Here is a 13,467-nt window from a genome sequence, read left to right on the forward strand (position 1 = left end):
ATTTTTTTTTTTTTTTTTTTTTTTTTTTTTGAGAATAATTTAATTTATTTGGTTCATTTTTTAAAATTAGACATTTATTGTATGTACAAGAAAATGTTAAAAAAATACACATTAATAAAAAAGTTTATGAATTTACTATATTATTTTATTTTATTTTTTTATATAAAAAAAAAAAAAATAATATCAAATATTAATTTTTGCAATATATTTAATAACAATGTTATTTTTAATATTAGACAAATTTTTTTAAGAAAATTTAAAATAAAAATAAATTTCTTTTTTTTTTTTTCTTCAAAAAAAGAAAAATAGACAATTGTTATATTTAAAAAGTAAAATTTAATGTAAATATTTTTTACAAGGATTCATAATATATATACATATATATATATATAATATATTCCATTACTAAAGTAATTAAAATAACATATTAAATATAATTCGTATCTTTCACTATTACAATAAAAAAAATATATTTAACAAATTTAATTTTCTATTTATTTTTTTTTTTTTTTAAATGTGTACTTATTAAATAATTCCTGTATTTATGAATTTTATCTTTCTGGAAATATAAAAAAAATTAGAAAAAAATTCAGTAAAAAAAAAAAATATAGAAATGTTTATATATTACAAATCTATGAATAGTAAGAAAAAAAAAGAATATATATAATAATATAAAAAGCATATTCATATAAAAAAAAGAAATATACATAAAATAATATTGAAAAGAACAAACTTATGAATGCTAAAAAAAAAAATTAAAATATTTATTTATGTAAAAAAAACATAAAAAAAAAAAAAAAATGAGTAAAATTATAAATCAGATATTTGATGATTACAATAAGTCTAGAATACAATTCACTCAAAGCATCTCTGATCAATGCTTAAAATCTCATAATATTGAAATGTTAATAAATACAGATATAATTATTTTACTTCGTCCATTTATACTAGATAAAGTCCCTATTGTTCAACAAAATGCTACTTTTATTCTAGCCAAATTAGCTAATTATTCTGAAGAAATAGCTTTAACAATTTTGCAAAATGATATTTTGCCACACTTAATTTATTGTTTAAAACATGAAAATAAAAATTATAGAAAAAATTGTGCTTATACTTTAAAGTGTTTAGCTAAGCATAATTCAAAACTAGCCAACATGGTTGCTGACGAAAATTGTATTGATTATTTGATGGATAATTTGGATGAATATGATTTGAAATTAAAAGAGTCTTGTATTAATGCATTGTGTGCTATTGTAAAAAATGATTTATGTTTATCTAATAATGTAGTTAATAAAGGAATAATTCCTTTGTTAATTTTATGTTTGCAAGAAAAAGATAATAATTTAATAAAAAGCTGTATAAATTTATTATCTGAATTAAGCAAGCAGTCAAATGAAATAGCTAAAAGTGTAGTTGACAATAATGCTTTACCTAATTTAATAAAATTTTTAGACAGTAATGATATTCATATAAAAAGATACACTTGTAATTGCTTATCACATATAGCAAAACACAAAGAAGAGTTAACGGAATTAATGATAGAAAATGATATATTTCCTAGAGTTCTTTATTTATTAAAAGATAATGATGATATTGTTAAGAAAAATTGTGCTAATTCTTTAAAAGAAATGAGTAAACATAATGAAGATATATGTAAAATTATTGTACGTGCAGGAGCATTACCATTTTTATCTGAATATATAGAAGAATCTAAAGATAACATAAAATTACCTGCTATATTGTGTCTTGGTTTTATATCTTCTTTTTCTGAGTCATTAAGTTTAAATATTATTTTATCCAATGTAATTCCTATTTTAAAAAAATGTTTAATTGAAGAAAGTGAAGATTATATAAAATGTGCGTGTGTGTGGACATTAGGAAATATTGGGAAACATTCACCTGAACATGCAAAAAAAATATGCGACGAAAATATATTAATTATTTTTGTTAACTTATACAATTCTAATGACTCTTCTGATGATTTAAAAAAAAAAGTTACAATTTCATTAAAAAGTATTACACAAAAAGTAACTAATTTAGAAGCTTTAGAACCTGTTTTTATTAAATCACCTATTAAATTAGCTAAATATTCTATTCTTCAATTTGCTAAAATATTGCCTAACAATCATTCATACAAAAAATCATTTATTAAATCTGGATGTTTACAACGTTTACAAGTAAAATAAAAAAAAAAAAAAAAAAAAAAAAAAAAAATAATAAATAAAGAAAAATGAAATAAAAAGTTAACGTGATAACATAGTTTAAGGAGATATAAAAAAATAATTTAAAATAGTAGTGTACTTCAATAAATAGGTGTAATATGACCTTTATGCATAATAAAACAAAAAAAAAATAATAGCATTATCATTTGAATTTACTAATACTTTCAATTAAGTTAAATTTTAAAAAATAAATAAATATTATAAAAAGGAATAAAATTTTAATTTTTTTGGGATTTTTACTGTTATGATTTTTTTATAACATCCTTAAAACATAAATATTTGTATTTTAAATAAATATTTATTTTTAAATTAGGAAATAAAAAGTTCAGAAGAAGGAAAAAAATTTGAAATGGAAATCAATAGTATAAATAAATCCTTCCCGGAAGATATAATAAATTATTATACACCTGGATATTCTGAAACTTTAATTAAAAAAATTGATGAAGTTGACAAAATGTAACTTCAGTGAAAACATTTTCAAATTATTCTTAATATATGCCTACGTGTAAATAAATATTTTAAAAACATTAATAAAAATAAGAAAATTAAAATTTTTTTTTTATTTCTGAATTTCAAAAATCATCTCAAATTTTTTTTTAAGTTATAATTTTTTATTATTTTTTTTTTAGCCTCTATTTTTTAACATTCTATTTTAAATAAAGATTATTTAAATATATTTAAAAAAAAAAAAAAAAAAAAAAAAATGAATACATAAAATGTTTTATTTTTCATTTTTCAATAAGATTATTAATATTTTAAAAAAATACAAAATTTTTATTTTCATTCTATAAACTAATAAATACTAATGTCAAAATTAACTAAAAGATATTGCATAATAAAATGATTAATGTAAGACTCCTTTTGAAATAAAATAATTTCACTTCAGTAAATTAAAAGAATAACCATCACTATATTTAATGAAATATTTATTAAAAAGAAAAAACATAAAGTTGGTATCCTGTAATAACTTTTATAAATCATGTTACTTTTATTGTTCTATTGAAAAAAAAGCAGCTAATATTTTTGAGAATAAAAAATTAATAACAAAAAATTACTTGATTCAACATGAAAATGATATCATAAGTATTTTACAACATTCATTAAGAACAAAAAATGAAATATCATCCCAAGATATAGTTTTATTACTCAAATCATGTAGTAAAAATAGATATGTAAATTATAAAACTGCGAATTTAATAATTAGGTATATCAAGTATAACATTGAAAATTTTTCAATAATTAAACTATGCATATGCTTAAATTATATGGTGAATTTAAATATAAAAAATGATGAGAGTTTTAATTATTTAGTAACTAATTCTTTAATAAAAAAGTTGAAAAATGATGAAAATTTAGATTTGTATGGTATATGTATGATAACTAAATTTTTAATTAATGAAAAAATAAAAAATGAGGAGTTACTATATTTTTTGTTAAACTTAACGAACGATAACCTAGATAAAAATTGCAATCATTATGACATATATAATTTGATAATTTCATTTTTAAATATTCAATATCTTATTTTAAATAAGAATGATAATATATGTAGTAAAGATAAAGAGATAAGCAAAATTCGTTTTAATAATAACATTGCATATACAGAATTTTTTTTTAAAGATGTAAATGATGATGCAGTTAATAATAGTAATTTGAAAAGTATTAATAATGATTATTCTAAAAACAATTATAAAAATAATTATAGAAATATAGTTAAATTAAATGAAGAAGTTATTTATAAACTATTATTTCACTATATAAAGTTAGAAAATATAAAAAATGAGGAGATTATTTTAATTGTGAATAATTTAACTAATATAAAAAAATGTTACTTTTTTTATGATATGAATTTAAATAAAAATGATAGAATTTTATTATATGAAACATATTTAAACAAATTAAATTATAAAGAAAATTATGGAGGACAAGCACTAGCTCTTTTGTTATTTAATTTACAAAAAATTCTTAAGTTTAATGAAATATCAGAAAGCATATTTTACAATATTTTAGAAAATATTAACAACTCTATTAGATATGTTTCATTATGTACCAAAGAAGCTACACAGAGGGAATTAGAAAAACATAAAGAAAACTTAAATGAAAAAGAAAAGGATAATTTTTTGAAACAAAGTGAAAATAAGAAAAGGATAAAAAATACAGAAATAAATGAAGTAAAAAATAATCATAGAGAAAATGACGTAGAATATTCTAAAAAGATAAATATTAATTTCACAAATAAAATAAGAATGAATTTTAGTATTCAAGAAATTGGTATGGTATTTCAATTTTATGATTTTTTGTTAAATTATGAAAAAAAAAATAAAATGAAAAATGTTGAACAAGATTTTAAAAGTAAAACTAATCAAGAAGATATTTTAAATAAAAAAAATAATTCGAGTGATTTTAAATTTGTAAATAAGTCAAAAATGTTACAGAACAATTACAAATCAATGGAAGTATTTGTTGAAAGGGTTTCAAATAAAAATTATTATGATATTTTTGAGACATATATAAATATCTTAAAGAAAAGTTTATTTTTTTATTCTTTAAATAATAGAAAAGAGAAAATGAATGTACTAGATTTTTGTACGGTATTCAAAGGATTTTCTAAAATATATAAAAATAGTCACTTAGATAAACATATACTCTCATTTTTTCTGAATTTCATAATTTTAAATCAAAACAAGATAAAAATAAATGAATTAAAAATTATATTTAAACTAATTTTTGAAAAAAAAAATGAAGATTTTATGGAAATAATTTATAATACAAACAATTTTTTTAATTGTCTACAAAATATATTAATTAAAAATTTGTTGAATGAAGAAAGAACAAAAAAGGAAAATATATCATCCTTTATTATGTGTTTTTATTATTTATCCTTTTTAAACTTTAATAGTAATACATATTTAATACTAAATCAATTCATTTTAAAGAATATAAGAAATAGTATTGTAATTTCTCTTATCCCATATATTCTTATAAGCAAGTTTAACTATTATAAATTAAGAAAAAAGTTATATAAGGAAAATATGAAAATAGAACTAACGAAAAATTATAAAGACATTAAACTTAAATGTATTTTAAACGATATACAAAGAAAACAAAATATAATTAATACTGAAAATATCCATAAAGTAATGCATAATGATAATGAAAAAAACATAGAGAACAATGAAAGAGAAGACAATAAGAAAGAGATTTCACTAGAATTTAAGGATAATTTAGACGATATTAATAGAATACCCATTTTCTTTAAAATAATTAACAAGAATTTTAATCTATATAAAACATATTATGTGTTGAATTGTATATACATGCTTATAAAATTTTTAAAAGAGAAAAATACATTTCTTCATTTTTCAAATTGTAATTTTCCCGATTTATTTGAAAAATTACAAAGTAAATTAAGTAACCAAAATTTGATTTGTGAAAATTATGACTATTTTATCAATTATACTAAATATAATTATTGTTTATCTTTTTTTAATTATTATATAAACTTAAATAATTTATTAGGGAAAATACAATTCAAAAATAATTTTCCTTATAATTTTTATACACCATTTAATACATACATGTGGACTCATTTTTTAATGAATTATGAGAATCAATTAGTGAATAACGGTTTTCATTTGAGTAAAAATTCATACAAATGCATGGATAATAATCCATTTAAAACAATAATGAATGAAAAAATGATAGTTTTTCATAATTTTATGAAATATATAAGGTGTTACAACTTTTTAAATATATATGATATAATAAATATGATAAAAACATTAAAATTTTTTTCTTCTAAACTAAGTTATAGTAACTTTACAATATTCTATAATTTCTTAATATTTTTGAAATCTTATAAGTACATAAAAATAAGTACTATTTTTGAATTATTAATTGAATATATTAAATTTTTGTATTACTTGGAGTTAGAAAATCAAAAATTATTTGAAAAATGCAATTATATAATAGTGGATATTTTTATATTTCTATTCAGAATGATTTTAAAAAATATATTAGGAAATTTAGAAAATAATTATATTGGTATGTTATATTTATCTTTTCTATATTTATATTATTTTATTCAAAAATCAAATTATGTTTTTCATTCCTTATCATTAAATAACTTGAATAAAATAAATTATTACATGAACTTAACATTTATGAGCTTAGATAAGTACGAGCAAACGTATTCTTTTCAAGTATAACAAAAAAAAAAAAAAACATATATATTGTAAAAAACATAAATGAAAAATAGTATATATAAACATAGTTAAGAATGATAATACATTCATAAGTAAATGAATAAAAAGTGCTTTTTTAAGAATGTAAAAAAAAAATGTTATGTTTATATAATTACAAAAAAATGTTGTGTTATTTATATGTCATATTTATTATTTTAAATTAATTAAAATAATTAACTTATAAATATTTCATATTATTTTTTATCTTTTATAGTTACACATTTTGGCAGTTCTCAAGGGAATTATAAAAAATAAAAGGAGGATAATTAATGAATACAACATTTATGATACACCTTATACCATTGATATACTAATTAAATAATATATAAAATTATATGAATAAAAAAATATGATTTGAGTAGATAAAAAAAAAGGAGTAAAATAATAAAATTAAACAGTCATAATTTTACTTTTTATAATTTTTTATTATACAATAAAAAAAAAAATAAACAATTTTTTCATATTTACAAAACTTGTTGCTTTTATTTTTAATAATAGAATATTCATTGTGAAATATGGTTATATAATGGTTAAAGCTCTTTTCCTTCTTAATAATTAGTTATTCTTAGTGCACTTTTTTATTCTATTTAAAAAAAAAAAAAAAAAAATTATTTTTCCTTTAAAATTTCGACATTCTTACAAACTTTATAAAGACGTATTAAATATTTATATTCATATAAATATTATATAACTTATTGTTTTTATTGTTTTATTTTCCTTTTCATCTTGTTTCTCTTTATTTTCTTTTTCTATATATCATTATTATTATTATTATACTTTTCATTATTTTATTATTTCATCTTTTGTATGTTTATTATTGTATTTGTAATTTATTTTACTTTTTCATTTCCCTAATATCCGTCATTTTTTTTATTACATTCTCTTTATAATAATCAAAATCATTTTAATTCTTTATTTCTTTTTTTTTTTTTTTTTTTTGTATGCTTAAGCAAGCCTGTATTTAAAAAGAATTAGCCACTGTAAAAATAATTTATAATAAAACATATTACAAATTTTTATATTATATATTATCCACTCATTGAATAATTAGATACCACCTAAGGAGTTTACTTTTTTTTATTTTTTTTTCTTCTTTTGATAGACAAACTTTTTGATTTATTATTAGAAATATTAGATTTTCGAGAAAGTGAATAAGAAGATGTACAATCTTTCATATAGCTTTTTTTCTCATTTCTTTGTTTAGTTTTACTTTTTTCTTTTTCCTTGTCATTTATTCCGTGTTCATATTTTATTGATACAATTTTACCATCAATTTGACCTCCATTCATAAATTCTTTTGCAATTTTTGCATCAACTCCATTTTCGAATTTAATTTTTGCACACATAAAATTATTATTATTTACATTTTCATTATCTAGTATAAAATTTATATCTCTTAAATTTCCAAAATGCATAAAAATTTCTTTCAAATGGTCTACACTTACGTTTTTTGTTAAATTATATATATAAATACAATTGTTGTTCATATTCTTTTTTAGGCTTTAAAAAAAAAAAAAAAAAAAAAAAAAAACTAAAAGAATTAAGATTATTAGATCTTTTTACAAATTTTTTTTTTTTTTTTCAGTAATTATATATATATTATTATTTATTAAATATACTTTCAATGAATTTCATTAATTCTTATAAGCAAATATAAAATTATACTTGAAGATATTTCATTATTGTATTTATATACTTAAAAAAAAAGAAAAAAATTTTAACAAAAATATATATATACAATTTATAATTTCATTTTTAAGATAATAATATTTATATGTAATATTATATATTTTTGTCAAATATTTATTATTTTTTTTTTTTTTTTTTTTTTTTTTTTTGTAATTATTTATTATAGGTCCAGCTAATAAACAAAGAATTTAATTGTGAAATATATTAAAACTTATCTTTTTTTTATATGCTTATCAAAATATAAAGATTTATATATTTAAAATAAATATTATTGTATATTTTTTATAAATGTCTAATATATTTTTTTATTTCAACAAATTATTTATGAAATTTGCTACTTTCAATATCTATAAAAATTATCTTTAAAAGTTTTATATATTGACAAAGTTACATTTATTTAAACAAAATAATCAAAATAAAATTTTTTCTTAAAATGACATAACTTTATTTTAATTTTTAAAGTTTTTTAAAAAAATTCCATTTAAAAAAAAGTAAAAATAAAGAAAAATTTTCAAAAAATAGTATTATTTCATAATATAATTTATTTTATAAAATTCATAAACTAGTACACATCAAATTAAGAAAAATATACTTCACAAAACATATTTTATTAATAATTCTATTTTTAAAATTTTTTGATTAATTATTAAATGAACTAAAAAAAAGAATATATACCTACTTATAAAATTAAAAAAATAAAAAGGAAAAGATATATATATATATATATATATATATATATATTAATGCCTTTATATAGTTATATTTTAATAACTTAATAATTGATGTATTTACTATCTTTTTTACTAACAGGAATAATATATAAAATTCTTCTTATAAAAAAAAAAAAAAGAATTTTTTTTTTCATTTTTTTCATCTTCGTTTTTTAGATTCTTCTAATTTATATTTTTGAGTAAATTTTGTTTTTCTTTCCTTTTTATACAAAATATATTGTAATAAAAATATAGTGAAAATTACATCATCTCCAAAAACACTAAATTTATGAATTGTTGGTACCCTTAAGAATATTGCAAGTAAGTCATCCATTATAGCATTTAAAAAAAGTAAAACAAAAGAAGGTAACGGTATATATTGGATTGTTTTTGTGTAATAATTTTTTACAACTTGTGGAAACATAAAAATAAAATTAAAAATATATGAATACACACCTGATGTTGTGATTATTAATGAATAAAAAGAATCATACTTATTAAAAACCAAATTATATATAAAAATAATTATTATTGAAAAAATCATAATAAAATGAAGTTTTTTTTTCATATTATTTTCAAATTCAACAATATTAGAATTATCTTTATTTAAAATAGATCTCTTATTTATACATATAAATGGGTAAAAAGTAAATATAATTATATCACATGTATCTAGTAGCTTCCATATACATACAAGAATTTTTAATAACAAAAATAACATTATAATTTTACCTTCATTTTTATGTTTTAAATACATGAAAATAAAAAATGTAAATATCAGCTTTAAATGAATATTATTTGAAGAAATGAAATATAAATTATTCAAATTTTCCCATATTTTTTTATCAAAATATATTGCAATTATGTCTAAAATCAAATGAATGAAACAAATTATATATATAAATATAGATAAATGTATATTTTTACATATTGATGCAGTTAAACTATCTAAGTCATAAGAGCAAAAACTATATTTCTGCTTGATATAATTTATGTTAAACATCATTATATTAATTAAACTGAAATATGTGTAACTTATAGGAACATATTCTATTTCAATTTTATTTGTGTATTTTATATTACTATCATTGTTTAGTATATCTCTTTCTGTTTTATTTAAAAGTAATGTATATTCATCTTCAGGTGTTAAATTGTTATTTATATAAATTGGTAAAAAGTAAGTATTAGTAGACTTACTTATAAAAATATTTGAAAAAAAACCAAGTTTATTAATATTAAAGTCGTTATATTCTATTACTGGTCCGAATTGAATACGCTTAGGAATGTATAACGAATTTTCTCTTTTTTTTATATTTTTATTTAAATCCTTTTTTTCTTCTTTAAAGGCCCATTCCCATAAATATGTTTTTTCTTTTTTTTTTTCATTAAACTTTTTACTTTTTGTTAATACAGTTGTAATCGTACCATACCTATATATTTCATTATTAACATATGTAATAATATGCAAATATATATTTTTTTTATTTTTACATAAATAGTCTGGAATAATTAAATCAAAAGAAGGGTAAATATTTTCTGTGAAAAATACCCATTTTTTTTTTTTTTTTATTTTATTTTCATGCCAATTATAAACGGTATTTGTAAAATTATAAACGTTAATAAAATTTTTATCAGAATCAATATATTTTTCATTTATATATTTATTCAAGTCTATGTGTTTTACACATGATATGTATAAATGGTAATCTATTATATCATTTTTTTTTAATATATTTTTATATGGTTTATATGTATATTTGGATTCTGTATTTTCATTTATCTCTTTATTCTTATAATACTTCAATTCTTCCGAACGATCATAAATTGGTGTTTTTATATTTTTATAGATATGATAAGAACTAAACAAAACATAAAAACATATTATTCCAATTATTAATTTAATCATTTTTTAACACATTTTTGTTTTATCACATAATATGGAAAAATGAAAAAAAAAAACATAAATTTATATTGATATAAAATTATATAAAATGTTAATTTAAAAGTATTATGTTAAAAGAAAAGCAAAAAAAGTTACATTTTTAAATGAGATATTATAAGCATATTCATAAATATTTATACAAAATTAAAAATAGTAACTAAAAAAACGAAGAATATATAACTCCATGAAAACAATAATATTAACAAATAAATATTTTTAAGAATATTTACAAGTTAAAGTTTTTTATAAAATAAAAAATTACATATATATATATATTTATATATGCACAAAAATTTGAATATACAATATATCTTCACTTTATTATATATTTTTTAAGACACTATTTTCTTGATATAATTTTATTTAGCTTATTGATTAAAATTTTTTAATAAAATAGAAAACTTTTAATAATAATTGAAAATATTCTTTAAAAAAGAATAACTAAAAACTATTTTTAATTTTTTAAATTTTCATTTTTTTATTACATTATATTTTTAACTTTTTAATTTTTTTTTCTTTTTTTTAATTTCTTTTTTTTTTTTTTTTTTTTTTTTTTTAATTCTTTAAATAATTAATAACTATTATTATTATTATTCCTTTTTATCCTAGTTTTTTTTTATTTTTTTTTAGTTGTAAATATTAAATTATTAGTCTTTTTTATTTTTATATGTGTAAGTTAAAATGAATTTAGACATAAACTTTAAAAAAAAAAATGATTTAGGAGAGAAAAAAGTTATTGAAATTAATAATATAAATAGAATTATTTTAGATATATTATGCACAGAAGCTATAAGGAAAATTAAATTTATTTTGCATATATTAAAAGAATTATTAAAAAAAAAAACGAACATTTTACATGTATATATAAGTAATAACATTGATCATTTGTCAACCGAAAACAAAAGAAAGCAAATGTAAAATAATATAGTTTTACAATCTCTAGAATAAATTTTGAAATTATAATTATTATTATTAACTTTAATAAAAAAAAAAAAAAATTTTATTTTTAGATTTAATTCATTACAAGATCAAATTGAATTATGTGAAAATGAAACTCATTATAATCTAATAAAAAAAAAAATTGAAAAATATATTGATTCCTTAAGTGAAACAAATGAAATATTATGTCAAAACTCACCTACTGATAGAAATATAAAAGTGAAAATGAAGACAATTAATAATTAAATTTTGTTATTATTAAGAAAAAGTATAATGTTTAAATTTTTTATTTTTTTTTTTTAAAAAAACAGGAAAATAGAAATAAAGTAATTGAAGATGGTACCCTCCTTCTAAATATATTTAGAAAAATAAAAAAATTAGATTTCTCATCCGTTTCAGATGAATTGAATATGTTTAAAGATGAGCAGAATTTACTTCTTAATGTAAAAAATACATAGAATTTTTTATTTTTTTTTTAAATTGAATATTCTTGTGTTTATTTACTTTTTTTTTTTTTTTTTTTTTATAATTTTAGTTAAAACAAAGTGTCTATCATAAAAAACAGATAATCAATATTTTAAACGAACAAATAAAAGAACAAATAGAAAATACCAAAAAAAAAAAGGAAAAAATTGAAGAAAAAATTGAGCAAATAGAGAAAAGAAAAAAAATTTTTTTTGTAAAATCTATGCTTTATTATATTTATAAAGAGGAATATGTTAATGCAAAAGTGTCAAATTATAATATGAATATAAATCTGAAGTATGATTCAACTAAAAAATCAAAGGAAACAATGGAAGAAGATTTAAAATCTTATGAGAGTATTAATGATTATATTAAGATGTTTTTAAATAAAAGAAATGATCATGTTAGTATTTTATTTTTTTTTTTTTTTTGAATTATAATGTATAATAATATTTTATATATATATTATTTCCTTATTGTAATTATGCATATTATAGATAACAATGTATTTTTATTACCCCTTTTTTTTACATCGAATAACTATATATAAAAACACTAGAATAATAATGCCATTTATGTATTTTTAGATACTAGAAATATTAAATATATTCTCCTATGAAAATTAAATCATATTTATTCTATTTTTAATTTTTTTTTTTTTTTTTTACAAGCTACAAAATATCCATGATGAATTAGTTGATTATTACGAAAAAGAAAAAATTAAAAAGAATAAAGAATTAGAAGAAATAAATAATGAAATTTATAATACTATTAAAAGCATAGAATCAAAAAAGAATAAAATAGTAATTCCAAGAATAAAAAATAAAAATTAGACAATTCATTTTTTTATAATTGTATATTTTAAAATATATAACAATTTCATTATTTTTCTATAAAATAGTTTGTTATAAGAATATAAAAATTCTAAAATCATTTTATTATCATTTTAGATTCAATATGAAGAAGTAAACAAATTACATGAAACAGAGGAAAAAACAAAAATGAAAAAAGAAATTGAAAAAAAAGAATTTTTAAAACAATATAATGAATCAATATTATTTCTACAACATATAGGAAGAAATAAAATAAAAGATTATGAAGAAAAAAAGAAAAAATTAAAAAAAAAGACAAAAAAAAAAAAATAATAAGTTATATATAAAAAATGAAAATTTTTTTCTAATATTCAATTATTTTACTTTTTTTTTTTTTTTTTTTTTTTTTTTTTTTTTATAATTTTTTAAATTTTTAATAATAAA

At 16.6% G+C, this 13,467-nt stretch overlaps 5 protein-coding genes across 5 annotated transcripts; 3 read left to right on the forward strand and 2 right to left on the reverse strand.

The window, feature by feature from the left end:
- Window positions 1-800: 800 nt before the first annotated feature.
- Window positions 801-2,682, forward strand: PGAL8A_00358200 (armadillo repeat protein PF16, putative; the record flags this gene model as incomplete). The annotated part of the gene is made up of 2 exons (XM_028672629.1): window positions 801-2,177; window positions 2,536-2,682. 2 exons carry the CDS (start codon window positions 801-803, stop codon window positions 2,680-2,682), a joined length of 1,524 nt encoding a protein of 507 aa, XP_028529163.1.
- A 457-nt stretch (window positions 2,683-3,139) lies between these two features.
- On the forward strand, window positions 3,140-6,788 carry PGAL8A_00358300 (mitochondrial rpoD precursor, putative; the record flags this gene model as incomplete). Its single annotated transcript, XM_028672630.1, has 2 exons — window positions 3,140-6,424; window positions 6,681-6,788. The coding sequence occupies 2 exons, from the start codon at window positions 3,140-3,142 to the stop codon at window positions 6,786-6,788; spliced, it is 3,393 nt and encodes a 1,130-aa protein (XP_028529164.1).
- Window positions 6,789-7,533: 745 nt separating this feature from the next.
- PGAL8A_00358400 (RNA-binding protein s1, putative) lies at window positions 7,534-7,953 on the reverse strand (the record flags this gene model as incomplete). The annotated part of the gene is made up of 1 exon (XM_028672631.1): window positions 7,534-7,953. One exon carries the CDS (start codon window positions 7,951-7,953, stop codon window positions 7,534-7,536), a length of 420 nt encoding a protein of 139 aa, XP_028529165.1.
- A 1,072-nt stretch (window positions 7,954-9,025) lies between these two features.
- On the reverse strand, window positions 9,026-10,771 carry PGAL8A_00358500 (serpentine receptor, putative; the record flags this gene model as incomplete). Its single annotated transcript, XM_028672633.1, has 1 exon — window positions 9,026-10,771. One exon carries the CDS (start codon window positions 10,769-10,771, stop codon window positions 9,026-9,028), a length of 1,746 nt encoding a protein of 581 aa, XP_028529166.1.
- A 717-nt stretch (window positions 10,772-11,488) lies between these two features.
- On the forward strand, window positions 11,489-13,356 carry PGAL8A_00358600 (conserved Plasmodium protein, unknown function; the record flags this gene model as incomplete). The annotated part of the gene is made up of 6 exons (XM_028672634.1): window positions 11,489-11,721; window positions 11,818-11,965; window positions 12,058-12,189; window positions 12,282-12,614; window positions 12,883-13,014; window positions 13,162-13,356. The coding sequence occupies 6 exons, from the start codon at window positions 11,489-11,491 to the stop codon at window positions 13,354-13,356; spliced, it is 1,173 nt and encodes a 390-aa protein (XP_028529167.1).
- Between the last annotated feature and the right edge of the window lie 111 nt (window positions 13,357-13,467).

Source organism: Plasmodium gallinaceum (assembly GCF_900005855.1).
Source record: "Plasmodium gallinaceum strain 8A genome assembly, contig: PGAL8A_v1_98, whole genome shotgun sequence".
NCBI lineage: Eukaryota > Apicomplexa > Aconoidasida > Haemosporida > Plasmodiidae > Plasmodium > Plasmodium gallinaceum.